We start from the raw sequence: 26,883 nt of genomic DNA on the forward strand, positions 1-26,883 counted from the left end.
ACTTCAGCCATTTTGAATGCTGGTGTGCCCAGGTGTTAAAATGACCTAATGGCTACTCAGATTTACTTCCAATAAATAAATTAAAAATTAAATAAATCTACCAACTGCATATTAATTGTTTCTGCTCTTCCTTAATAATAGTATCAGTATCAGTATTCACAGTATAGAGACCTGACTAAAACTAAACACTATGATTTTACATGTCAGTATACACACCAGAGAAAAGGGAGTTTTCAGAAAACGCAAGATGTATAGCTTAAAAGCGCTTTCATCTTGATCCCTCACCTGGTAATTGATTCTGGGCATATAATATGTATCTGGAACAGGTTGTGTCGGAAAGCTTGTAAACATCATGCCCATTTGATATCTTTTGTATCCCTGTCTGTTCTCTTATACATGTAGAGTTTTATGCTCTTTATGTTACTTCAAAAAGGTAGAAACGTGGGGAAAGAGGAGCTTGCTCTATAATGAGAACACAACAGTTTCTCAAAAGTGCCACGTGAAGAAATTATAGACACAACACGGCAAGGAAATGATATGAGAAATATTTCTTATTCAGGTAGACAGCCAGTGAAATGCGTGATGGAATATGTCTTACAGAAGGAGTATAACAGAACGACAGATCACCAAGGTTACCATGGCATACTTCAGCTGTCGGCATTATGTGGGGGAAGAAAAAACATCTATAAAGCTTTCACATTGTGTACAATGAGTTCTTTAGGATACCATTAAGACACTATGTTTTATTCTTTCATTATGTGCAAGGTACAAGTTCATGGCAGAAATTACAATATAAATACTGTATGTGCGCGTTGTAGTTGAAATAATCAGGGTTTACAGATCCTGTAGGGCATATCCACCTCCAGAATCAGGCTGTTCATCTCAATTTTGGAGCAGGGGGTAAAAGGTTTGGTGTCTTCTCGCACAATTTACAACATCTTCCTCTTCTCGAACTCCTACAGAGATGGACAACAGAGAGGAAGAAGAAAAGAAACAAAGTGATATGAAGTGAGATAGACAGAAGTGAATGATTTATTCATGTAAAATTCACACAGCTCTGTTTTGATCCTGTGTTTTAGATCAGCTGTTGAGGGGGGAAATAGAGGCGGCGCGAGCTTTGGAGAGCCTGTTGTTTTTCCCGGAGAGTGCACATCATGTAGCGCGTAAGTGTCAGTGGGTTCCAGTTGTCAACATTAAAACAGCTCACTTCCTGTGATTGATACGCGCTACACATCTGCAGAAATCTGATTTATGTGTGGTTATAGTTTCTGTTTATCAGCACAGTCCAACCATGTGACTATAAATGAGGAAGCATTATGTTGGCCATTAAAAAGGATGTAGCTATTTACATATTCAATTTGGGAAATATCACACAAATTGTGGGATGATAGAATATGTCGTTCCCTGAGAATTTTCCATTCCACTGGGGGGAAAGGAACTTAATGCAAATGTCATTTATCAGGTCTACAGAACACACAAGTACTCATGCACATGTTGGCTCATTCCCCTTTGGCTTGTGGATACCTGAAGGTTTACTGCCACCTTGAGGAGAAAATATTCTCCCTAAGCCTGACTCTCTGGGAAGGACGAGATAAAGGAGGAGACATTTTGACAGTTGGGTGGATTGGAGAGTTGTGGCTAGTTTATTAGATTTTTGCTTTACAGATGAGGTGGGTTAAAGGAGGGAGTGGCAAAGGGATCACTAATTAGGGACAAAGCCGTAGGAAGTGTGAGGACAAAGAAAGACTAATGGGAAGGAAAGAGTGGCATGATAAAAGGGAGGCGGGAGGTGGCTGTTGGTTCACAGCAGCAGACAGTAACTCAAGAGTACAATACAGGAATGATCGCACCAAGGTAAAGCTAGAGTGGTTTGTGTCAGAGAAAGAGCGAGAAAAAAAAGACTTTGTGTGAGACAGACTCAGACACTTGACAAGACAACTCAAGAGGAAGCGGGGGAGTAAAATGAGAAAAGTAAAGGTTGCCAGTCAAAAGGGACGATTGAAAATACATCTGGATTCAAAGTGAGGAGAGCAAAGGAAAACATGATGTGAGCGAACAGCAAGGCATTTACAAGCTAGCAATGACAACAGCTTTGACACACCTGAGGCCAGATGTATGAGGAGTGCAAGCGTCGTAAATATGGTCTGTGAGCTGCCGTCAACTTTTTGGAGTTTGGAATTTATTGAAGCAACAGAAACTGGAGATTAAATGCCTCAGTTTGTCTACACATATCTGTAAACATGTGCATGCATGAATATCGAGTAGGATAGGATAATGCTATCTGCTGCTGTGATTATGTGTTCCAGATATTTTGTAAACAAGTAAAAGGTCATAATTATTCCTTCTTGCATATGAATTAGGTCCTTCTCAGATAAACATATGTTTTCTGATATCTTGTTTTTGCACCAGTGGCATTGAAACTTCCTTTGGATATCACTGCAAGCATTGCATATTTAATTTTGCTTCAACTTACAGTTTTTAAATTGAAAAAGGCCCGGAACGCATATTTTCTCAATGGATATCATTCCGAGGACATACATGATCACTGTTGGGGTTATTTTATTAAGATATTTTCTGTAATTTAATCTGTGTATCCATGTTTTTCTTACTGGTTTGAAGAGGGCAAGGCTTAACTGGAAAAAGATAATGTCATGGACCTCCATGGTTCAGCAATATTAGTACCAGAATATGATGACTGTTGGTGAGTTATTTGCTTATAGTTAAAGTCCTGTCTAGACTGTTATTTGATCAGTCATGAATATTTAATATTATAAAGGCAAATAAGAATAACTAACTAATAACTAATATCTATTTTGTGAAGCTAAAACAGAAAACAATAGTTTGAAAATCTTTCACAATGTCTTATTATAAATACAATGATTCAGTCATGGGCCTTCATCAAGTATCATATTCACTATATTAAAAACAGCAATATCTTTATAATAAAGCCAGAAGATGCAATAGCCAATCAACATTGGAGACCACTACAACATCAGTAATTGAAACAAAAACATCCTTAGTCTGCGATTAAGAAGAAACAAGTCAAGATTCATATTAAATATAAATCTAAAAACAGAATTAGTAATAAATAGATAAGGATAGGAAATGAAAATATATTTACAACCAAACTTTAAATGTATTACTGTTACGAAGATATTTTCGTGTTAGATGTCAGATATGAACTGGTTGTCTGAACTTGTTTAAACTCCTGTTGATAAAAAAACATCTTATTATACATTATCTGTTCTCTAGGGATGACTGAAACATATTTCTAATAAACTCAGTATTGAACTATTAATTCATGCTTTCATTATTCTATGTACCTGTCTTCTAGATGTGCTTTAGACAGCACTTAGTTTGGATAAAGAAAAAACTAAACATCATTTGGCTTGCCATATTTTACTTCCAGCAAATTGTCAAATGGCTAGAAATGAAAACGTTATCATTTTAACAGACAGTAGTAATGATACCAACATGCTGCATCCTGTTTATGCTACCACGGAATTGATAGTGTGTATCTGTAATTATTATTATGATGAATAATGTGTCAGGATGGGCTTATGTAACTGAGGACAAAAGCGTCTTCAGCTGTGTTTGTTCCATTTGATCATGTACCACTTGGAAGTGAGAGCATTACTACTGCCATTTCATTTTACTGATAACATGTCAAAATGCAGCATACATCTTTTTTGATTCCAAATACACATTAGATGCAGAAACTTGACAGAATATAAATCTAGACAAGTCGTTCTGTTCAGCTTATCATGTTTTTAGCATAAAAACATCTGCTGCAGCAATATGCATAATTCATGAAGCTCTAATTTAACATGATGACGCATGTATCCACTTTTGCAAATTCATGTTTTTCAACACTCATGTCGAGGCTCATGGAGGTCAGGAGCAGCAGAGATGCTCTCCACGACCTGAACAGCTGCGACTGGGGTCGTCATTGTTTCCCACACCCAAAGCATTATGTCTACTTGCCTCTCTTACGTGTTATTACTTCTATTACAGCGGTCAATGAGATTAACAGAGATGTATGAACACAATGTGCAGCAAAATGAGCAACCGCGTAGCACGTTTTTCATCATTACACACAATGATTATGAATTGAACTTTGGGGGAAAAAAAAACAAAAAAAAAACACGTGTAAATCTATATTCGCGTGCAGTAGTGCCAGCAGTGGTAATGAAAGTATAAGATGATGAATGGGTGTAATACATGCTTTCACTTTTTATACATCTTGTTAACAGTGCTTCCCTAGAGATAAATTGAAATAAAGAGGCAGTGGCGCCAACTCAGCCACTGTCAACACGCATTTATTAATTTCTGCCCTTCTCTTCTGCCTTCCGCCTTCCTTTACGGCATACAGTAAAAGTTCAATCTCGACCTTGCTACTCCCAGAAAAAAAAATGTAATTCCTGTTCCCAGTAAACCTTCTCATATTTGTAACTGTTCCATGATGAACGATGGTGCTACCAGTGACCAGCATCACAAGATATTTTGTTGTGGGGCCAAAAGACAAATATTATTACAGTGTTATTACAATGTGATTATATTACCTCCTCATTAGCTAACTTGGCTTTCAGCTTTTATTAGCTTGCATATTTATCTGTATAACTGAAACATGACCTTAGTAATTGTTTATTTGTCTACTATTCTTAAAAGCATAAGTAAATACATTTTTTTTTAATATATAAAAGAAGCAAAGAATTGTATATTTGGATATTTGTTTGTTATCAAGTTCTATTTCTAATTATCTCAAGCCAACATTATGGTACATTTGAATTGGACAGCAACACAACAAAAAATGAAGACTAAAGCCAGGGTCAAGAAAAGACGGAGTAGTCAGAGTAAAAATGATTTATGAATGTAATATATTCTGGATTATGTTTTAGAATGAGTTGAAATATTTTTTTGAGAGAGTTAGCTTGTGGTTGAGCATTTTTAAAGTTTATGTCTAGTGACAATTCAAAACAAAAGTCCCTCAGGGAAATGCATGACTTTTCTGGCCTATCTACATGTCAATGTTTTTTTGTTTTTTTCATTCAGCCATAGATCTAAATGTTTGCAACCATTTTATTCAGATTAGAGTTGGGCTGATGGAAACGCCAGTGCTGTTCCTGAACATGACCCGATATATTCAATCAGTGAATCAGTGCACAGTATTCAGGTCAGGTGACACATTATTAGTGCTGTCTGAAAGGGAATTTCACCATAACTTTAGCTAAAAGTCATCTTGAAAGATGACAAAAACAAAACAAAACTGAAGATTTATTTCCTCCAGGGCGTAAAAAGAAGAGAGCGCTGAAACTTATTCATGTAACGTAGCAAGGTCTGCACTGTACCGAGGAGTTAAGCAAGGTAAAACGAGTGCTTTATTACATCATGCCAGTAAAATGTCAAAGACTTAAAAACAATTACTTAATTCTGAATGAGACTGGAATAACACCTGTCTGCAAAATGTCATTTATGAGCATTTTTTGAACTGAAGTACTGAATATTGCTATAAATGATTTTTTAGGTAAAGCTTTTAAAGATTATACGCTACAACTATACTGTAAACTTCAATATGTATTCCTGTCCTCTTGCACACCCCATCAAAACACTATCACATTATCATAATTATTATTATTGTCCTTGTCCATGATAATGTCTGGCTGGAAGAAAGGACTCACCTTGAACATAGTACTGCCGAGCTGGGCTGGGGACATGCTGACTACAACTCCAGCTGACTGGAGGGCTGCTATCTTCTCTTTGGCTCCTCCCTTTCCACCGGCAATAATGGCGCCGGCGTGGCCCATCCTACGGCCGGGAGGAGCAGTTAGCCCCGCGATGAAAGACACCACAGGCTTTGAACTAGCACCCTGGACATAGAAGAGGGAGAGACAGAAAAATATGAGTGTAAAATATGGTGAAAAATAATGGAAAAGGAGGATAGACTCAAGGGAAAGTTTGAAGATTTGAGTAGAGTTAGCAAAACAACAAAGTTGTTACAAGGAGGAGGAAAGAGTCAAAACAAGGGAGGTGAATGTACAATAATAGGGAGAATACATTTTCTGCACCTGCATTTTATTCATTCATTAGAAATGAAACACTCCATGTCCTCCTATTACAGTGCCCCCATGATAACAGGCTTGTCTAACCAGCCATCTCAGTCTCAGCCTGCATTATTAAAACAAAGGGTCAATCAAGTCATTTAATTGCATGGGCTGGTGTATGACCAGATAGAGGCTCAGGCTCCTGCCATTTCATATCATCTCATTTCTGAGATGGTAATTAGTCATGCAGGCACTGATTAGCTCAGTGCCTGTCTATGCTGCTTGCTCATTGATGGATGTTACGTTCAACAGTTAAGATCATTTCCAAGGTGAAGAGAGCTAATATTTCATCTTCAGCAATAACATCATTACCAGAGAGAGGGACGGACAGTGTGTGCGTGCGTGTGTGTGTGTGTGTGTGTGTGTGTGTGTGTGTGTGTGCGCACGCACACACACGTACAGCAGCTAATATTTCATAGTTAGGAATAACAATATAATTGTAGAGGACGGCTTTGTGCGCGCACACACACACACACACAGTCCTGGGTTTTCAACAGAAGGCTGTGGCTCATCTGGCAGACTGCTTTCAGAGAGTGAATGTGGCATGCTCAACAGCCAAAGCAACACAGCGAGGTCCTTCAAAGACACCCACTCCTCCTGCCATTTCAGCTCCGAATTCAACCCTGACACTGGCAGGAACAAGATGGCAGCCACTAATATAAACTGGAGATGACTTTTGATAATTAAGACTAGCAGGACATATATCAGCCAGGGAAATGTTGAGGACCTTGGCTAGAAGTGCACTGCTAATGAGACATTAACACTTACACAGTTAACAGGGAAATGGAGAGAGAGAAGGAATATCTCTTTAAAGTGCTCTAAATATGTGACAAGCATCTGTTCTGTGCGTTGAAAAATGTAAGCACAAAACAAATTAGCACCAAACCCGACTCAGTATTCAGAAGTCAAATCACGTTCAGAATAAACAAACCACCCTCATGTGAATCAAGTTTTAAATCTACCTCAAACGAAAGGGGGTTTAATTACTCTATTAATCCCTGCCTCCCTGGATACTAAGTACTAACAATGCATACAGGGAGGGGAGTCATACCACTATTCGCTCTACCCGTCTTTTGTCTTCTACTGTTAGCAGTTCAGATATATTACCTTAATTATGAGACAAATAGGGTAGTTCCCCCACCTCTGCTAGAGCGACTGGTTGAGGGCTTTGTTCTATAAACACAAAACAGCCTGCTCCAAGGTGAGGAATTGTATTCACGAGCTTAAAAAGCCAAAGTGAGACAATTACACACCCCTATAAATATGACAGGTAGGCATGAATAAAACTGGCATGTGCGCGTGCACATGGAGCCAACTGACACTTTTTTTTTTTTTTTTTTTTTTTTTTTACCTCAGGCTTCCTCCAAACTACAGCCTGCGTTAGTTTTCAGTGTTGTTTCTACAGAATTACAAGGGGTTTAGCTAAGCTCAGTGGAGACAGGCTGGGCTAAAAGTCAAGAGGCTGAAATAGAAAAAAAAAAAAAAAAAAGAAAATCAGTAAACCTCCACGGTAGCTTAGGTGCCAAATACTCCAACCTACTTGATATGCATGAAGCAAATTATAATATGGTTTTTCTGTGTAATACCTATTTCTGACTGCAGAAAGCTTGTGAAGCTCTGGTAATGATAGGCATACCTTTGATACAGGTGACTTCTTAACACCATATTATGTTGGCAAGCCTCGCAGACACTGATGAAGACTGAACCCTGAAATATGTCCTGCATCATAAAATCTGACAGCAGAAGCTGGTGGGAAATATAAGCTTGTTTTCTTGAATTTTACAGAATTAAGGTGTCAGTAGATAAACGGTCTGCAGTAACTCAGCTGTAACATTGATGGATACTCAAATCAATACTTCCTCACCTTTCTGGTATAATGTGTCTTTCTCAAATAGGAGTTCAATATATTTAATGTTGCATGACACAAATCAATCATGACATTGGACCTTTAATTTCACTGAGCATTCGATACTAAATGTGTCCAGTGTGGCAGAATTTGTCAAGTTAATGTGAAGCGTCAAGCATCTTAAAAAAAACTATTTTCTAAATTAACTTCTTACAATGAGTGATGTGGTCCTACTTCAACACAATTTTGTGCCGAGGTTTGAACAGTCTTGTTTATTTCACATGAGATATTAATGTCTTTACTGTTGCGTCTGTGTTCCTCTCACTGTTTTTAAGTTGGAAACAGGTGATTTCATATACACTCAGTTGGCAGTTTATTACAGTGCATTAAGGGGGTTTTTAGACCGCTTACATCTTGTCACATTTTGTTATGTTGCAGCCTTATGTTAAAATAAAATAAAAAAAATTTTCCCCTCATACATCTACACTCAATAAGTCATAATGACAAAGTGAAAACAGAATTTTTGATTTTTTTACGAATTCACTAAAAACGAAAAAACGGAAAAATCACATGGACATAAGTATTTAGACCCTTTGCTATGACGCTTGAAATTTAGCATGGACTTATCCAGCCTACCGGATATTTTTCAGTCAACATGGAAGCTGCCCTTTTTTTAAAAACAAATATTAAAGAAAGAGGTTGATTTCAAAGTTATTTCTTTAAATCAACAACTAACTAACAACCACCTTTGCAGCTGCTGTAATCTCATGCTGCCACTGTGTTTGTAGACACGTTACATGGACGTAGCCAAGTAGGCAGCTAGCTATGAAGGGAGAAGGTGTCAAAATTTTAATCCCACCCACTAAACTCTGATTGGTTGGTTATACCCTTCTACTGACACAAATAGTCTTCAGTGGGCAGACCACCAGACCTATTTAAATCACTTAAATCTGAGGTGTGGGTGGAAATTCACAGGTCTAGAACCAGTTAGTTGGCGAGTTGCTTGCTTATGTTGCCAGGCCACCGTCAATCAAATCTGGTCACACCACACCCACACAGTCGTGATGAAGCCGATTATCTCACTTTTTGAGAATTAAACTCTGATTAAATAATGACTAAGAATGTTGTTTCCCCAAAACTTTGATTGTTGTATATTTGAAGGCTACAACTAACGATTAATCTCATTTTCATTATTGATAATCTGCCGATTATTTTTTTTGATTAATCATTTTGTCTATAAAATGACAGTAAATAGGGAAAAATGCCAGTTAAAATTTCCAGCAGACTAACACTAGGTTTGTCTGACCAACACTGAAAAAATAAAGATATTCATTTTACCACCAGTTGACAAAGAGAAGCATCAAATGCGAGAGAAGCTGGAGGCTGCAAATATTTTGCCATTTTTGCTTAAAAAGATGTATTAAACGACTGCAGTTGAGTTCATTTTCGGTTGATCGACTTATCAATTAGGTGACTAATCATTGCATCTCTTCATTCATGAATATTTAATGTCTTAGAGAAACATTTAGGATTTAAAGACAAGTTTTTAGAGGCTTTAAAGATTTAAAAGATTGGTAAACAATTCTTAAGCAACTGTTCTTAAGCAGTTGTTATCAATAAAGCACTACAAGGTGAGAATTTGTTTTCATAACAGCCCAGAGTAAAGTGTTTTATAATACATGATTGTACAACATGCAGACTGATTTCTTCTGTCAGCTCACGGCTATAAATTCATATCACAGGTAACATATCGGTTTATCTGTAAGGTTTATCTTTACAACTGTTCAATTCTCTGAATAACTCATGGAGAAACTCATGAGTTAGCTAAATCTTCTTGATCATCAGAGTACAGAAAGAATCTATCATCAATTTGAGTTCTTTTTTTTTTTTTGGGGAGATTTCATTATGCTCATTTACAGTGACACTGTGCTTCACGTTAATACAATATTCATATGTGGGACCTGCCCTAGGTTAGTGTATTGGAGACTTGAATTCAAATGTATTCAAATCAAGAAAAGTTAAGTTTTCCATGAAGTGAAAACAATGTCTCCTGTCCTCTTTTGAGCTTTCTCTATAAAAAATTTGGTCCAAGCACGCTATTTTATGTACGATGTTCTACACAATTGACTTTCAACGGAAGATCTGCAGCTTACTCCCACGCTCTGCTGGGCTTTTTCATGCATGCGTTTCATTTGAACTGCCCCTCGCTGTCAACACTCTGGGTGATTGGGTGGGTGAGTGGGGGTGGTGTGTGGTGGCGGTGTTTGTACTTTATTTGTCGAGTGAGAGAAGTTATTCTCTTGAGACGCTAGCGGGAGATTTGCATGCATTAAAGCAGCCGAGGGCAAATCAAATCCATTTCTCAGCTCAGGAGCACTATAAGCACACGCACACATATACAGAAACAAACACATACACACTGAAAAATTAACAGATTAAAAGTCATTGGCAAGGAGCAAAATACCAAGTACAGGCCTGGTGAAGTTAAAAATGTCAGTTACAAGTTCTCAGCCACTTGGCTCCTTAAGCCAATCATCACCACACTGCTCTTTATAACATGCGGGCATCACAAACAGGTTCACTGCTCATAAACACTGCACATTTCTAGAACATGCCCTGTGAATCATACCTGAGTCCCATCTACCACTCTTTATCACACAAATCACACAGGCGCCAAAAGCACAGAGGGAAAGCCTGAGGCTGTGATCAAAAAGAAAGGGCACTTTCACAGTTCCACCTTGTTCTCATTGTACGATGGATTCCAGTGTTCACTGCAACTCATAGATTTGAAAGGGCATGACTAAGAGCTAATTCAGAAAAGGATACATTTTTTATACGAACAGATATATCTGCTGAGGTGATGCGCTGTAGCAGAGGATATTACAAGGAGAGTGAAGTGAAATAATGGGTGTCCAGTGTGTTATTTCCTTACAGAGTTGTGCTGTTTGAGGTACTCTGCTGCATTCTCCTCTGCATTGCCCCCGATTTCTCCAATAAGGATGATGCCCTCTGTCTTGGGATCCTGCAGGAACACCTCCAGACAGTCTATGAAGTTTGTTCCATTGAATGGATCGCCGCCAATACCTTGCAGGAGACAAAGCAAACCCTTGTTGTATACTTAAGACTCTCAAAGGATAAAGGAAAGGAAAGATAAATGTGAATATTTAAGTATGGCACATGGCTGTTCAGCCTGAGGACAGAATAAAAAGCAGGTTGAATGTCAATATGGTCTGATGATCAGCACTGAGACTGTTCACAGGTGTTCACTGGGCTCATCAATTGTTCCATGAGCAAATTAAATGTTTCCAAACTTATTTGGTTTGAGAATGATTGTAGTGTATCTCATATCTAATTTTTTATTCCCTTTTACCCAACATTAGGATCTATTGGAAGTCAACACCAGTTTCTGGTGTCCTGCCAAATGCAAATCCTACATTTTATGTCTGTTTTGGTCTTCACTAACTCCTGAGGGAAATGTCAGGCTCTTCAGCTGCTAAATGCTCCACTATGTTTACCATCCGGCCTGTGATGGTGTATGTCTGCAGCTTGGTGGCGAACAGGGTTTTGCTGTTTAACAACTACATCTGTAAACGACTCTATGAGAGTTGGGAAAGTGAATCGGGGCAGGACAGTTGTGGCCTGCACAACCAAAACAATTAGCTGAAAGAAAGGGGTGAGGGGAGCTACAGAGTAAGGTGATAATTTTCTGTGGGGTTCACATACAAATAATCACATTATTTATTGTTGAGATAAAAATGCTGATTGTAGCCACTTTAAATTTAATCAGTGTGTTGTGTGAAAAAGTGAAGGAGTTGGAATACTTTCCCAAATCACTGTAGATGATCCGCATTTTGTTAGAAGTTAAATCGGACTGAGGTTAAATGAACACCATTTTTCAATTTTACTTCAAAGTCTCTTCACAAAGTTTGTTTAATGGGATAACTGTGCCAAACCACTTTTATCTCTGCATGGTAGTTTAATGATGCCTTTCCTTTCATACCCAAGGACCATGACTTATGAAGCTTTTCCAAAACAGAAGAGCCCAATAATATTTTTTTAGAATCATTTCCACAGAAAATTACACCAGGATCTATAAAAGCGTGGGCAAAACCTTTGCAAGACAAATCTTCACAGACAAAATGTCACCTAAATTTATATTCAAACCATTAAAAAACCTGGCCAACACAAAGAAAAAAAGATTACATGAATAATAATAAAAGAGAACCACATTACTAGCAACAATGATGACAGTGATATTAAATATTGTACTAAGTATAATTTGCTGTAGCCCCTAGGTCATTCTCAGATTTAAGAAGTTGCTAGCAGAACCACTAATAAACCCCCTTAATGAACTCTACAATATTTAATACTGTTGCGGCGCTGGCTGCATGAAGTCTGGCTAGAAGACACTCGTAATTAAAATGTCTTAATAATAATGAAGTCAGGTTGTTTTTCAGTTAATTCGGGTGTCCAACCAGCTCTTTAATACAGATTCTCTGGTGGCAAATAAGTCAGTGAAAATAATTTTTTCTTCTAAAAAAGAGTTAATCTTATATTTGCTGTGTAGCCAAGACCTAATAGAGTTAGGTATAATGGTACAGTTAGGTGAGAATGACAACAAGCTGGTATAAGATTGATGAATATATAATTTAGTTAAATTTGTTTTTGAAGGCAGCAACAAAGATTGTACCATAATAACATCAATAATCAATCAAACATAATAATATCTCAGCTGCAAGCTGTGCTATGAAGCTGGATGTATTACTAATCCACAGTCGAAGACAGTAAATTACAGAAATACGACTGTGAGAACTCGTGGGGAAGAAAAACAAGGTAATAACAGGCAGTAATGGTAAGTTCCACATCTGTACTTGGGAGCTGCAGAAATGACTATTACCTGGAAATCATACAGCAAAACCTGGCATGAATCTAACAGCTTTTGAAACATTAAAAAAACAACCTCTATTTCCCAGTGTTTCATAATGTTAAGGCTTTGTTTGCAGAATCATTGACACCAAATAAATAAGCTGCTTTGTGACATTCAAGTTCAATTGCATCAAAAAAGATCATGATTTGGAAAACAAGAGGCAGCAAAATGCATCTATTGAGGATGATCATATAGCAAGGTAGCAAGGTCGTTCAGTTTTGAAACCGTCTAGTTTCAACTACGCGATGTAGAATCACAAATTTCCCCCCCTTTGGTTTGTGAAGAGAACAAAAATTAGCTTGACCACGGATCAGAGACGAAACTCACTTTTTTCAAGATTTTGAGGACAAAGACATTTTAAAAAGTTTCTACTTCCATCTGCCACTCAATGTGCCTGTTCAATCTCAATAGAGCCCTTAAAAAGAAAGCAACAACTTCAATGTTCAGATCTGAGAGGGATATTCAAAGCAATGATCAGATAGTTGCTAAGTGGCTTTTTTGACATAAAATGACTTGCATCAGCATCAGCATCTAATGAGTTTTAGTGAAAGGTGAATGAGGTAGATCGCCCTACAATTCCCAGGAAGTCAAGGAAGATGCTCATACAAGTTTGTATCTCTGGAGAAATCATTAAAGATAAAATGTATAGAGACATTACAGCACCCATCTTTTGGTACAGCGTCTCTTTTTATGTCTTGTAACTCAGGTCTTAGGTCTTCTAAATCTCCTAATTTTTTTTCCTACAACCCACGAAGTCATACAAAGTTTCTTGCAAACTTGGTTATTTTATTTCAAGCTGATTGCTTGTGTTAATAATGTCTGGATATAACACTAAAAGCTGTGTCACTGTGTGCTATATTTAAATTCAATATGCCACAGATCACTGCTATCTTACCAACGCAGAGAGACTGTCCCAGGCCCACTTGTGTAGTTTGGTGCACGGCCTCATATGTCAGGGTACCGGATCTAGACACAATGCCTGAAAGACAGATTGAGAAAACATTTTTTTGATGTTTTTATTTTTTTGGTAATAACCATACTAAGCCACTGCTGCAATCAAGGGTGATAAAATGATATAAGATCCAGCTGTCTTTTTCTGTCCAACCTGAATTGTTGTTAATGTTACAGCAAAAAGAAAAAAGATCACCATCATAACAGAGTTCTGTAACAGCTGTTCTGCGTAAGCTTTGAAAATGATGGCAGTCGATTTACTATACAAACAGACTTCCTGTAAAGGTTCACTGGCCAGCAGCAGCACACACTGCTTATCAAGCTGTCAACAGCAGAAGCTACATCTAGGATTTAAGTACGGTGCTATAAGAAAATGATTTGGGAAGATATTAGTATGATTTACGTTTTTTTTTTTCCCTTTTCTTTTCCATCACACTTTTTTAGTTGGACCTCAGTCAGCATTTAAGGAACCTGTAAGCTGTCATTCAGCAAATATTCTTATATCACTTTTAGCGTTTAAAAAGCAACTTATACTGTTCTGTATAAATTAAATGCTTACAAAGAATATACAGTGTGCGATTTCACAGACAAATTAGGAAATCTCACCAATTCTTCCTTTCTTGTGAATGTGGCCTGGCATGATCCCAATCTTGCATTCTCCAGGCTGCAAATGAATACATTTTAAACTTTAATTAAAGACCATTTACTGTGACATTCACACATACGATTCTGTTTTTTTAACTTCACTATTCCTGTGAACACTAGCTCCTCACCTTCAAACTCAGTCTCCTGTTTAACTTGTTTTTCTTTACTGAACAAAATATTTCTCTTTGCAAAAGAACAATTTAGTATAGTATAATAAGGATAACTTCTTTAATTGTTCTTGGTCCAAATGCAAACTTTGCTAGACACTAAAATCCAGAAAGTATTACTCAATCCAAACAATAATATTAATGCGACCACCAACACAGAAACAAACAAATAAAAGCAACAGTATAAGAAAATCATGCTCCTTTAAGGTTTTAGTTTGACTGAGCAGAATATTAATGCATTAAATTTGAATTATTCCTGGACCCTTGAGAGGGAGCTTGTGCTTTCGGCCCTCTCAGCCAAGACAACAACAAAAAACAAAAACAAAATGTGCATCAATGTGTGTGTGTCTGTGTATGTGAGAGAGAGCGAGAGAGTGTGTGTGAGCTTACATTGATGACTCCTGGGCAGTTGGGGCCTATGAGGCGGGTGGTGCCCTGGCGCAGGAGCTTATGTTTGACTCTCACCATGTCCTGCTGGGGGATGCCCTCAGTGATACACACCACCAGGGGTATCTCTGCGTCAATGGCCTCAATGATGGCTGCTGCCGCAAACGGAGGAGGTACATAAATCACAGTGGCATCTGCCCCTGTGCCCTCCTTTGCCTGAGGTAAGGAATAAAAAGGTATTGGTGAAAAGAAAAAAAAAAAGGGAAATTTTAAACTTATGAAATACTGCCACCTAATGTTTCTTTAAAAAAAACATCTGTAAAAAGCTTTGCAGTCTTTTACAGGATATTTGCTGCAAATCTGTCAGCTCCATATCACATAGTTCAGTTTTTATCTTTTAATATATTTATATATTTACACAACAGACACAAACACAGAGGGATAAGGAGCCATACATACCTCCTTGACTGAGTTGAAGACTGGCAGGCCAAGGTGCGTCTTACCACCCTTGCCAGGGGAAACACCTCCAACTAACTGGGAGCCATAGTCAAGAGACTGCTGACTGTGAAACGTTCCCTATAAGGGAAGAGGGAAAGATGAAGTCAGTGTCTGTACGAGTGTGTAATGAAGTAAGGTACAGCCACTTCTGCAGTGTCAACCTTGAGATATCATTACAGACAGAGAGGAAGGAGGAAATATGCTGCCATCCAGGATTAATCACCTGTGTCTCTGAGTAAAGGGATGGGTACAGAAGTGAGGCTGGGTTCTTCTAGGGATGTAGCAACGGGTAAATATATTCAATGAGAGGGACTCGAAATGCTCTTGACAGATAAATAATGATGTAAGCTTAGTTTAATCTCCTTGCAGAACATTTGAAAAAACAAATCAAAAGCGGCTTTGGATATTCTCCAACAGTGACTGAAAAATATCTCCAAAGAAAGATACTTTACAAGAAAATATCTGACATACTGTCGCCTCCATGCAGGCAATAGGGAACCTGTAATGGCTGCCACAGTCGGAGGATTTTATTCCTGACAGTCATGAAGTCGATTCATTTGCATCAACCCAATCCGAAACACATCTAATTTGTTAATTAATTTTGCATTTCAGATGCTTTTCTTAATTTGTCAGGGGAAACATATTTAAACCTCAGACAGTCCCCATGCTAACACAGTGCCCATGTTTTTGGAGCTTTGGTTTCTAACGCACATCTGGTGAGTTTGTGTTGTACTTTTGGAGAAGGAAGGACCTTAATATATCTGGGGCGGTGGCAGTTAACACCAATGGAAGTGATAAAGCACACAGACACTATGAATGCATGATGTATCCATGCTAATAATGGTACAGGATAGATATATAGATGTAGTTTTACTTTATTCCAAACATATTATTCTTTACCACACAACACTATAACCTCATCAATAATGGACTTTTGAGGCTGATACCAATAAATGTGATACATCAGTGATACGCTGTCATGTATAAGATATATCAGCCAATTGTAACTTTATTTCATAACATAAACATTTTTGCTAAGACAATTAAGAGTTGTGGGTAATCTAGGTACTGAGTGGAAAGCTTTTACATTTGAAGAATAAATTCGTCAGTGCCCTCTGGGGACGAACGGTGTAATGGAGACACATTTTCTAAATTACCTGAAACATATTCTGGCATCTCTGTCTGACAATTTCTTGCTACTTGTTGGAAAACATATAGAAAGATCCAATATATCTATCTATATGTCAACCTGTATTGTGAATTGTACTGTTACCCCTTTACATCTCACAAATCCACCGGGGGTGGGGTGGGGGGTAAATCAGTACAAACTCATGCTGTACAGCCAGACTTTGTTAAAACCCATAGATATCAAATATGTCAGACAAAATGCAGTTTAAAGTTTGAATATGTCACCCAGTTTGAACAACATAAAACTTCTATGAAGAGCTGGGACAAGCCTACACAAAGTGTATATGGAAAAACTAAATGTGAAGAACACATACAGTATGCGTAAAGACATGATATTGGTGTTTCGAATATCAGCCAAGTGTTAGTACTTGTAGTTCATACTGTTCTGTGTTTGGTACAAATATTTCATCCAGGGCCCATTTGATACAAAAAAAAAACAACATAAAGCGGTTATAACAGTAAAGAGAGGAGAATGTATTTTGGAGGGTGAAATCATTACCTCAATGGTACTTTCCCAGAATGAGTGTATGAAGGTGGTATGAACTGATTTTCAGCTGCATAGGCCCTATCAGTCTGCAGTCAGTTAATTATTGCTGAATAGATGCTGAAACAATGTAGATAAAGTAGCCAAGGGTCATAACTACAAGTGCAAATAAATGACCTTAATGTAAAAATTATAACTAGCCTATTAAGAGGAATTAGAAGCTATGAATCAGCATTTTTCCCCCAAATGTAATGTACTCCTTCACCCTGCTAACTTTGCTGTTTTTGCCAGTCATTATTATCGCAAATGTTGGGACAATAAATTTGAAAAATGGTTTGCTTATCAAGCCAGAAAGACATGAAAATGTGCACTCAATAGCACTTGCTTCATTCCTCATCCTTTTCTAATTACCCAGAGTGTTCGCTGGAACTATATTTAACAACCTTTTATTATGTTGAAGAGAAAATGGAAGATGAAAAATGGAATGTGCACAAGGACAGAGGGAGGGACATAAATCTGTAAAGTCCGTGTTTCTGGCTTGTTGAACAGACTTGCCAAGATTTTTATTCTCCTTGACTGGAAGTGGTTTGAAGTGAATCACCTGCACTTTTTCATACCTTTGAAAAATAACTGGAAGGATCAACAATGTGTCACACAAAGTTATTATTATTGACTGAAACAATGACTAAGGGTAGTCATGTGGAAAAAACTGAAGTTTAAGTAAAAATGAAAGTTTATTTTTTTCCACCCAAAAAAATCTACAGAAATAAAACAAGAACAAATCTGATTTAGAGACCTTTAAAGCAAAAAAAACAAACAAAAAACAAACAAACAAAAAACTCTCACAACAGTGAACTGCAGTAAATCACAACTCTATCAACTGATCCAAGGTCAGGTTTTTAGCATTTACACAGATCATGAATCTGAAATCTGAGAATCTGAGAAAATCTTTGAATTATAGGACAATGAACTGTTTGTTCAAACAAACTGACTTTTTGTTCTTCATACAGAAAGAATGTGACACCGAAAAAGAGGAATTGTGTGTGTTTGTGAGATGTCACATTAAAGTTACCTAATCCAATGTGAAGCAATAATTAAAAAATATGTTAATGGTAATAAGTTGTCAGTACAAACCTGCTTCCCTGTGAAACCTTGGCAGATGACCTTGGTAGTCTTGCTGATGTAGAGGTTCTTTCTTGATCCAGTATAACAGTGCCTGACTCCACTCTGCTGCACTGATTGGAGAAAGACAGACTGATTTTAGGTGACAATACACAGATCAATATTAATCATCAAAACCTTAAACAATCAAATCTTCCTATCCACTTGTGTACAGAAAAGCAGGGCAATACCTGTCCTGTTACATGCATATAAAGCCTTTATCCATTCATTAAGATGTGCAAAATAGACATTAAGCTTTCTTTAATATTAATTTAATATGCTTTGAAGAGGAAAAACTCAACAAAAAACTGTTTCTCTTATATTTCCAACAAAAGGGAACCTTTCTTTTCACATTGAATAGAGTAAAGTTAAAACATGAGTGGTCTATTCATTTTTCTTCCAAGAAATGATCCTTTACTGTAGACCTTGCAGTGTTTTGGAAACAGTTTCTTTGCTTCTGCAACTATCATTTATTGTTGCTCAGTGACAATTTTTATTTTTCTCAGACTTGACAGCTGAGTTTTACTGCACCTGTGACCACAAACACTCTTAGGTTTTCTTGCCGCGCATAATTTTTAATTAGAGATGGTTGCTTATTACAGCTTATTGGAGTTGTTATAGTGTCAACTACTGAAGAAAATATGACACGAGAACACATTATGTCTAATTACACTGATTGGAAGTGTTGTGCTATCATTCACTGCAAAGGTCTCGCCAAGATTCCTGAGTATGATAATGCTATTAATGTCAAAAAAGGGCACTACTGGCAAATCGCTGGGTAACTGTACTGTATTTAAAACAATATTTTTTGAAGTGGAATATTACTGCTTCACTACAGTGCAATGGTGCCCTTCAACATTCTTCTGAACTGGAGTAATCAGTGTTTAAAACCTTGACATTGTATCAAATGACTTCATGGCAGACTGACAGAATTGTCACACAGCTGTCTTCAAATCCAAGTCTTAGACACAGCAAGTAGCGAGACACATTCTGGTCAAAGTGCAATTGAGGAGGCTCTATCAAGTTTTAACTCTACTGTGAGAGTGAGTGTTATATAACAACCTTACATTACAGATACAACTAGCAACATGCTGCTGCACCATTCACAACATCACAATGAGATACTACAGACAAAGTAACTGGTTAGACGGATGTTTACTCTGAGCCTTTAATGTGGTTTCATAGGTTTTAAACCAAAGCCGCCTTTCTTTGCAGCACTGCTTCGGTGACTTGAACATGTTTGCATGCATCATATTGGGGACAGAATTTAAACTACAAAGTAAATTCCGATAGATAGATACTTGATCCTTGAATCAACAGAGAGGAAAGTGGAAAATGAAAATTTTGATGATCATTTCATTGTTTGATCAATGTATTAAGCAAAAAGGCCAAACATTTGCTGGTTCTAGCTTTTCAAATGTCACACGGGGCTGTTTGCTCCTTAAACACCTAAAGCAAAGGGGACGCTGAATGCTACTATTCAGTTCACTAGTCTGATTCACAAGTGCACAAAAACTTTAAGCCAATTAAATTAATCAAATAGATTTGCCCTTTATTAAATGTAAATGAGCTCATCCCTGCAAGAAAAAGGTATTAAATAAAAGCTACATACAGGTATTGAAAACAAAGTGCATAGAAGAAAGAGTTTGATGACTATGTGACCATGTGTATGGTGTTAAAGCTAAAATAACTTCTTTCAGAGGACTCAACTTTAAGCAACGATTTGACTAAATGACATACTTTGGTTTCACATTGTGTGCAGTCTGACAGGAGTGCAACACAAGGCTGACATACATGAACATTATTCCCCCTGAATGACTGAACTTTGGTCTTCTTCCTGTGCCTCAGTAACAACTTATCAATGACACTGTGTAAAGTTCACTTAAGCTCAGTGTCCTAAAAAATTACTGTTACTAAACAAACGTTGAGTCTTAATATAAACCAATTACACCAACTGCATTCTATTCAAAGCACTATCTAAAAAAAAAAAAAAAGCTTAGATGTCAAATCTCTGTAATGCAGCGAGCTGCGAGCATACAGGCTGGAGACACACTACCTCAACCGCTACTTTGGCTGCCTCCTGTCACTGCTGAGTGAAAATTGAACAAGAAGTAAATTGACAAAACATCGGGGGCAGAGTGAGTGGACACGGTACATTTTGTGGAGAGGACATGCAAGGGCAAAGATCAACACTTGCCCTGGCCTGGGGGTTAAAGTTAGATTTCGGTTGGACGTTAGCGCAAAGCTAGCTAGTTAGCTTGCTGGCTGGCTAACTGTCAATTAGCTTTACCAGTATATTCGGTCGGCAGGCTAATGTGGCTAAGTTGCCCTGAAGCTAACTGACAGCCAACCCAGGGGAGCTTTGCTAGCCAGTGCAAGAGACAGTGAGACCCTGCAAAGCTCAGCTAATGTACAACACAGACCCTACGAATATACTTCTGTTACATAAACTAAACTGTGGGATATTCCAGGTGATTAAAACTATGATTTGTTAAAAATACTTACAAAGCAGCCTGGCAAACAACCTGCTGTGAGACATCTTCGGTCATTCACCAATGACACCGGAGGCTGAAGACCTGACAGACGTACTTTAGCTGACTGTGAATATCCCCGTGGATTTTTGAATCAGCTTTAAAATATATTTGTTTCATAACGAACTCCGGGTATTTGAGATTTACTTAAAGTTGTCTGAATATTGTTTTTTATGACCTGTGAATTTAGTACATAAGACAAATATCGGCAATGAAATTTTTCCGGGCAATATAGTGGGCTGCATAAATTCACACGGACTTCTGGGTATTGAAGTTCTCTACAGAGTACTTGAAAGAAAGCTTTGTCAGCACTAGAGGGCACAGCAGGATTATTTCAGTAAATGTCACCCTGAATACCCCTAGCTAACAGCAACAACAACAACACCAACACCACCACCACCACCACCACCACCAACAACAACAACAACAATAATAATAATAATAATAATAATAATAATAATAATAATAATAATAATAATAATGGTCAGATTTATTCAAATTCATTCTTGACCTTGGAAAGAATTGTGGAAAAAGGTCCTCTTAAAACCTTCTCCTGAGTTTTAACTGTATATTCTAAATTTTAATTTTCCATTTCCATTAATTCTCACATGCAGCCATGGGTGATCAGGTCAAGGAATCTTTGCTTAATTACTTAATTAAAAGTCTGACTACGCCTAATGTCATAATGGTGATTTTTCTCAAACTGCCCCAAATCCAGTTCAGTGAACATTATTTTTTTTAGGACAGCCAGGAACCACATATTTTCAGGAAAAGGATAATTTATTTATTTATTTATTTACATATACATACAACCAAATCTTATATGACACATTAATCTGTGGGAACGTTTAGCTCTTTAGTATTTGAGCAGCTTTGTGGCTGGCATTAAATGAAGAGTCACTGTCACTTTTTATAGCACTTCCTCTTGTAAGTTATGACATGTGACCATAAACTGTATATAAAAATGTGACCATGGTGAGCTAACAGAACAGGATTCTCCACAGTTTGCCAGGAATTTAATTAACCGTGTATGTTGTGTGTATAATTACAATTATCATAAAGAGTCCGTGCTTGATATGACTAAGTGCATTTATTCACTTACTGTAATTACTGTAAATAGTTTTTAGGTACTGAAACTTTCCTGGAGTATTTCTGTTTTGTGAGTTTTTATTCTTCCATCATGATGAAAATGTTCTACAGCCTGATAAGCAGGGTTGTTAAGTTATGCAAAAAATGTAATGTATCCAGTGATGAAAAATCCAGTGAGGTGAAACCATGACTGTGGAATATGGAATAGGGATCAAATGATTAGAGATAGGTAACTTTAATTAATATGTATTTAATCATGAGGAACATGTATTCCCAACAGTTAATCATTACAAAATCAAAGTTTGTATTAGTTTATAGCTTATAACATTACGCATACATATACCGCAAGTGTGTCATTTAATATTAAATACATGCAAATATATTTCTTCTATTAACACACAATGTCACAAACTGCTTTTGTCACAAGATAAAATATTTTATTATTGTGTTTTTTCTCCTTTGTTACTTTATATACGTCTTTAAAAACACAATTTTACTGGGATCACTTTAAGTAGAAACCACCTCCATCCATGCTCCATGGCTCCGTCACACCGAATTCAAGTTATCCAATCAGGAGCCACCAACTCCTCCAACGCTGATTGGTTACACTCTCTACCGTCATAGGTCGATATTACGTGTATTCACGAAACCGTCTACGCTTTTTTCCGGTCGTTTTCAAGTTTCATGGGAGGGGTGTACGTACCGGTGACAATATGCGCTCAGAAATGAACGCAATGACATAAACGAACCCCAGGAACTATTCAAGCCAAACCTGCCCATTTGAACAATTCAAGATGGTTTTAGAAAGTATTTCAAAGATAATAAAAGTCCAGCTTCCAGCCTACCTCAAGAGGCTTCCGCTACCGGAGACAATCGGTGGATTTGCAAGGTTAACAGGTAAGTTAGCAGCAGCTGTGTTGCAGTTCTGACTGTCCTGTAAAGATGACTTCTGAACTCATCGGGGACACTTTTCAGCACAGAGCTCTGCAGCTTAGCTAGCCTGCAAGCGAAAACACACGCGCTGTAAGTGTGTGTTTGAGTGTCTGACCAAACCTGTGCTATGTCCTCAACTGCTGCTTAGTTTCTGCTAAACCCTTCGTAAATTTCGTTCGTTTCGTTTTATTTTGTAGTTCTGTTTAGCAACAACAATGACCTTAAAGTACTACCTGTTAAAATGCAACACTGCACAGTTAAGTTTGCCTCTGTGTTAAATGTGGACACAGTTATGACCTTAACCATTAAGTGTCTGCATCGTAAAAGTTGCAGCATGTCCTGCTAATCCCAACAATTGGAAATCTAACGATTGTGTGACTCTTGTACAAAATGTACCCACCTCAGTCTGTTTTACCATCAAGTGATGCACAGGCATGACAGTCCTGGAGTTGAGGGTTCAGTACATGTCGTCTCAAAACACATTCTGCGTCAAGATCCTGGTTTGACAACCTTTTCAGGAATGTGACCCCATCCTTGGACCCATGATCTCATCATTCCTACAAAACAGGAAATTTCCAGATAATTAAGCTGTTAGTTAAAACAGCGCTGTAAAAGAGAAGTTGATTATTTCATCAGCTCATCTACATACATTCATAAATGATTCAAGCAAGAGATGCCAGAAATGAATGGTTCCACCCTCTCAAATGTGAGATATTGGGTTTTTCTTACTGATTAGAGTAGGGTATGGGGTAGGGTAGCAGCTATGATGTGACCAATCCACATTAAATACAATTTCATGATCAGAGCTAGTCAGGGTTTCTGCTATCAATTACATCCATTCAGTCATGGCAGGCTGCTGCCAATTGATACCTGACATTAAAATGATTCAGATGAGTTTCATGCAGTGAGAGTTTAAATTTGGGGCAAAGAGCACTGGTACTGGATCCACCCTTTCTGCAGATTCTCTGAGATTAGGTGTCAGCATAGGTATTAGGAAATAAAAAGTTGGATCAGTGCATACCTATAAATTTCACAAATCTTGTGGGCCCATGTCTCCATATAAACCTTTACTGTCCCACACCATTTCCAAACATGACTTTGTGCACCTATTAACACAAAAGGCAAAAGCTAATGCATTAATGTGTTTGGAAATGTTCAACAGCAGGAGTCAGCATGTCACTGAAATAGTAAACAAAATAAAAATGTTTAAATAAAGGAGTGTGAGTGGATACTGCAGTGAAAGTCTATCCTGAAGCTGATCAATCACTTCAGCTTGACCTTTCAGCCAACACAGACCGCTGGAAAGTGTCGAATTTAGTCTAAAAATAGCTCAAAAAAGTCAAAAAGCAGAGCTAGCTATGCATTGGTTAAATATTTTTGTGACAAATGACGTGTTAGAAACATCTGAATAGTACTTCTCTTAGAAGGCCATAAAAGAGTAATGTGATTGTAGTACTAATTAATTAGGATTTGCTAAAGTCCTAGCATTCAGAGCTTCGGTTTGATGTTCGATGTTTCCAGATGTTGCCTGAAGATAAAACCCATTTCTGTTTTTTGTCTTAAGTTAGACATTAGACTTATTTAGTTAGTTCAGATTTAGTAAGTGCTCCTACATGTAAAATACACTGAATATAATTCCATAAAGAGATTAAGGATTAGCAATGTCCCATTAGGCATCAAAATCCTTTTATTGAAAGTATTTTAATTGCCATAAGAGTATTATCAAAAGTTCCAGGAGCTGGGGTCTAACTCGTAGCTAATTGTAAAATTATATAACTGTGGTTAATCCTCACTGTGCTTCACTTGTCTGTCTTTTCCATGTATGGTGGCCTGTATGATGGGTTTTCCCAAAGCACTTCCCTGGGCTCAGTGTAGTTCAGTGGGCTCTAGTAGCTGTTGGTGTGAGATGGCACTCAGTATAATAGAAATGAGGATAAGAGGTGAACTGTCAGTGTTGTGGTTGTTTCCCAGATGCGATCAAAATTATTTTTTTATTATTTTCAAAAATCAAAACGGCTGCTAAGTTGTGTCAGCTCTGAATTGAAGTGTAAGATTTCAAAGTTTCCAATGTGCACATGAAGCCCCACACATCCCCATAGGGCCAAACACCGCAACTACATTTCCAGCCTGCAGGAAACAAAGTTTTCAGGAGTGAACATGCGCCTGTGCTCATAGTAATGCTTGTATTTTTCCTAATGTGAATGTGATGTGTCTTTAGTGTCTGAGTGGCTCCGGTTGTTGCCACTCCTGGGTATCCTGGCTTTGCTGGGCTATCTGACCATTCGCCCATTTCTGCCTAAGAAGAAGAAGCAGAGAGACAGCCTGATCAACCTGAAGATCCAGAAAGAAAACCCCAAAGTTGTCAATGAGATAGACATCGAGGACCTGAACAGTGCAAATGTGTGTTACTGTCGCTGCTGGCGCTCCAAAACTGTAAGTTGAGAGGTTATTTCCTGACTTTTTCTATTCATACATGTTTTTGTAAGAGTTTATGTATGTATGTATGTATGTTTCTGTCTTGCTGATCAGCTAATATTAAGTTGCTTCCTGTTTTAGTTTCCTGTTTGTGACAAGTCACACTTAAAGCACAATGAGCTGACTGGAGACAACGTGGGACCGCTCATACTCAAAAAGAAGATACTATAATCAACCGCTAATGGGAGTTATCTTCTCACCTCCCCAGTCTTTAGTTTTCATTTCTTAAAAGTCTGTAGTTTTTTTTTTTTGTTTTTTTTTTGATCTTGGTGTCATGTTTATGTTGGTCAGAAAAGTGAACTTGAGTCTTTATTTGAAATGGTCCTAACACATAAAAATACACATTTCCACAGTCTCGCTGTGTGAAAACTGTATATCAGGTTCTTTGATGGCATTGTGCAGTTAGGACGGGTTTCTTTTTGTTTTTTTATGGTCATTTTTGTTGGTTATCAGAACAGCCTTTCTATATGACTGTAAATTCAACTATGGTCATGTCTCAATCTAGTTGGAATCAATGACAAAGCATTGGGACCACTTTGAGCGGAAAACTTGAAACATAATCTCAGTTATGTTGACTTTCAGTAATTTGAACCCTTCAGGGGAAACATTAATTCCTAGTTAAATGGTTGTTTAAATGAAATACTTAATACTTGTCCAACCTGTCATCATCATTTTGCACTGTATGTTTTCAGTTTGGACGATTCTTTTGTTATTTAACAGCCAGTCTTTTTTTTTTTTTTTTTTTTTTTTAGCTCTCTTTCTCTTGCTTCAGATTTTCTGTGTGCCAAATATTAACGTACTGTCAGGATGTGAAATACTCTCTTATAAGTTATTGTGTGTATGGGAGGCTACTTAGTATTCTTCAGTATATTTTTTTCATAGCCTTTAAACATTTTGAGTTTTACATTTTCTGTTGAACTCTGTTGCCTTCAAACATTTCGAATCATAGCGCAGTTGAGTAATATCCAGTTATATACAGTTTTAACCTCACTACCCTACTGAGGTTTGACAATGTAACTTATGCAGCAATATCTTTGCTGTGTACCGTTATTTTTTTTTTGCCTCTGTATTGTCAGAATGGCTGTATATAGTTGACTTCCTGCTGGAGCATTTCCTTTTCAATTCATCAGAAATATTTTATACATTAATGATTTGTATTGTCTGATCTATATTTTCATGATGAGTGACTGTGTGTTGATGAACCTTTTGTAAGATAACGGCTGGAATTCATTCGTTCTGCATTTGAAATGTAAATTGTGCAAAGGGTAAGTCAGGGTGTTTAACTCAACAGACTTGGCAAAAACACAACCGCTGCTTCATTCCCTTCTTTCACTGTTACGGCTGGGGAACACTTCACTTCCGTTCCTACTACAAAAAAGTGTATATGAATGAAAGGGGAAACAGAGTACACTCCTTTCTAAATGTTTCTGTCACTTATTTTTTCCAGGATAATTTTTACTCATCATGTTTTATGTTTTTCTCTTCAAGTTTTTCTCTTGT

At 37.5% G+C, this 26,883-nt stretch overlaps 2 protein-coding genes across 2 annotated transcripts; one reads left to right on the plus strand and one right to left on the minus strand.

Moving 5' to 3' along the window:
* Window positions 1-533: 533 nt before the first annotated feature.
* suclg1 (succinate-CoA ligase GDP/ADP-forming subunit alph) lies at window positions 534-21,002 on the minus strand. The gene is made up of 9 exons (XM_023418524.2): window positions 20,861-21,002; window positions 18,329-18,429; window positions 15,484-15,600; window positions 15,028-15,240; window positions 14,432-14,489; window positions 13,770-13,853; window positions 10,880-11,031; window positions 5,679-5,867; window positions 534-956 (listed from the first exon to the last, which is right to left on the minus strand). Exons 1-9 carry the CDS (start codon window positions 20,892-20,894, stop codon window positions 930-932), a joined length of 975 nt encoding a protein of 324 aa, XP_023274292.1. The 5' UTR covers window positions 20,895-21,002; the 3' UTR covers window positions 534-929.
* Window positions 21,003-22,670: 1,668 nt separating this feature from the next.
* Window positions 22,671-26,691, plus strand: cisd2 (CDGSH iron sulfur domain 2). Its single transcript, XM_023418479.2, has 3 exons — window positions 22,671-22,872; window positions 25,127-25,341; window positions 25,465-26,691. The coding sequence occupies exons 1-3, from the start codon at window positions 22,770-22,772 to the stop codon at window positions 25,552-25,554; spliced, it is 408 nt and encodes a 135-aa protein (XP_023274247.1). The 5' UTR covers window positions 22,671-22,769; the 3' UTR covers window positions 25,555-26,691.
* Window positions 26,692-26,883: the final 192 nt, after the last annotated feature.

This window comes from Seriola lalandi, unplaced genomic scaffold (assembly GCF_002814215.2).
Source record: "Seriola lalandi dorsalis isolate HSWRI2012SDOR001 ecotype SW California unplaced genomic scaffold, Sedor1 jcf7180002054582, whole genome shotgun sequence".
Taxonomy (NCBI): domain Eukaryota; kingdom Metazoa; phylum Chordata; class Actinopteri; order Carangiformes; family Carangidae; genus Seriola; species Seriola lalandi.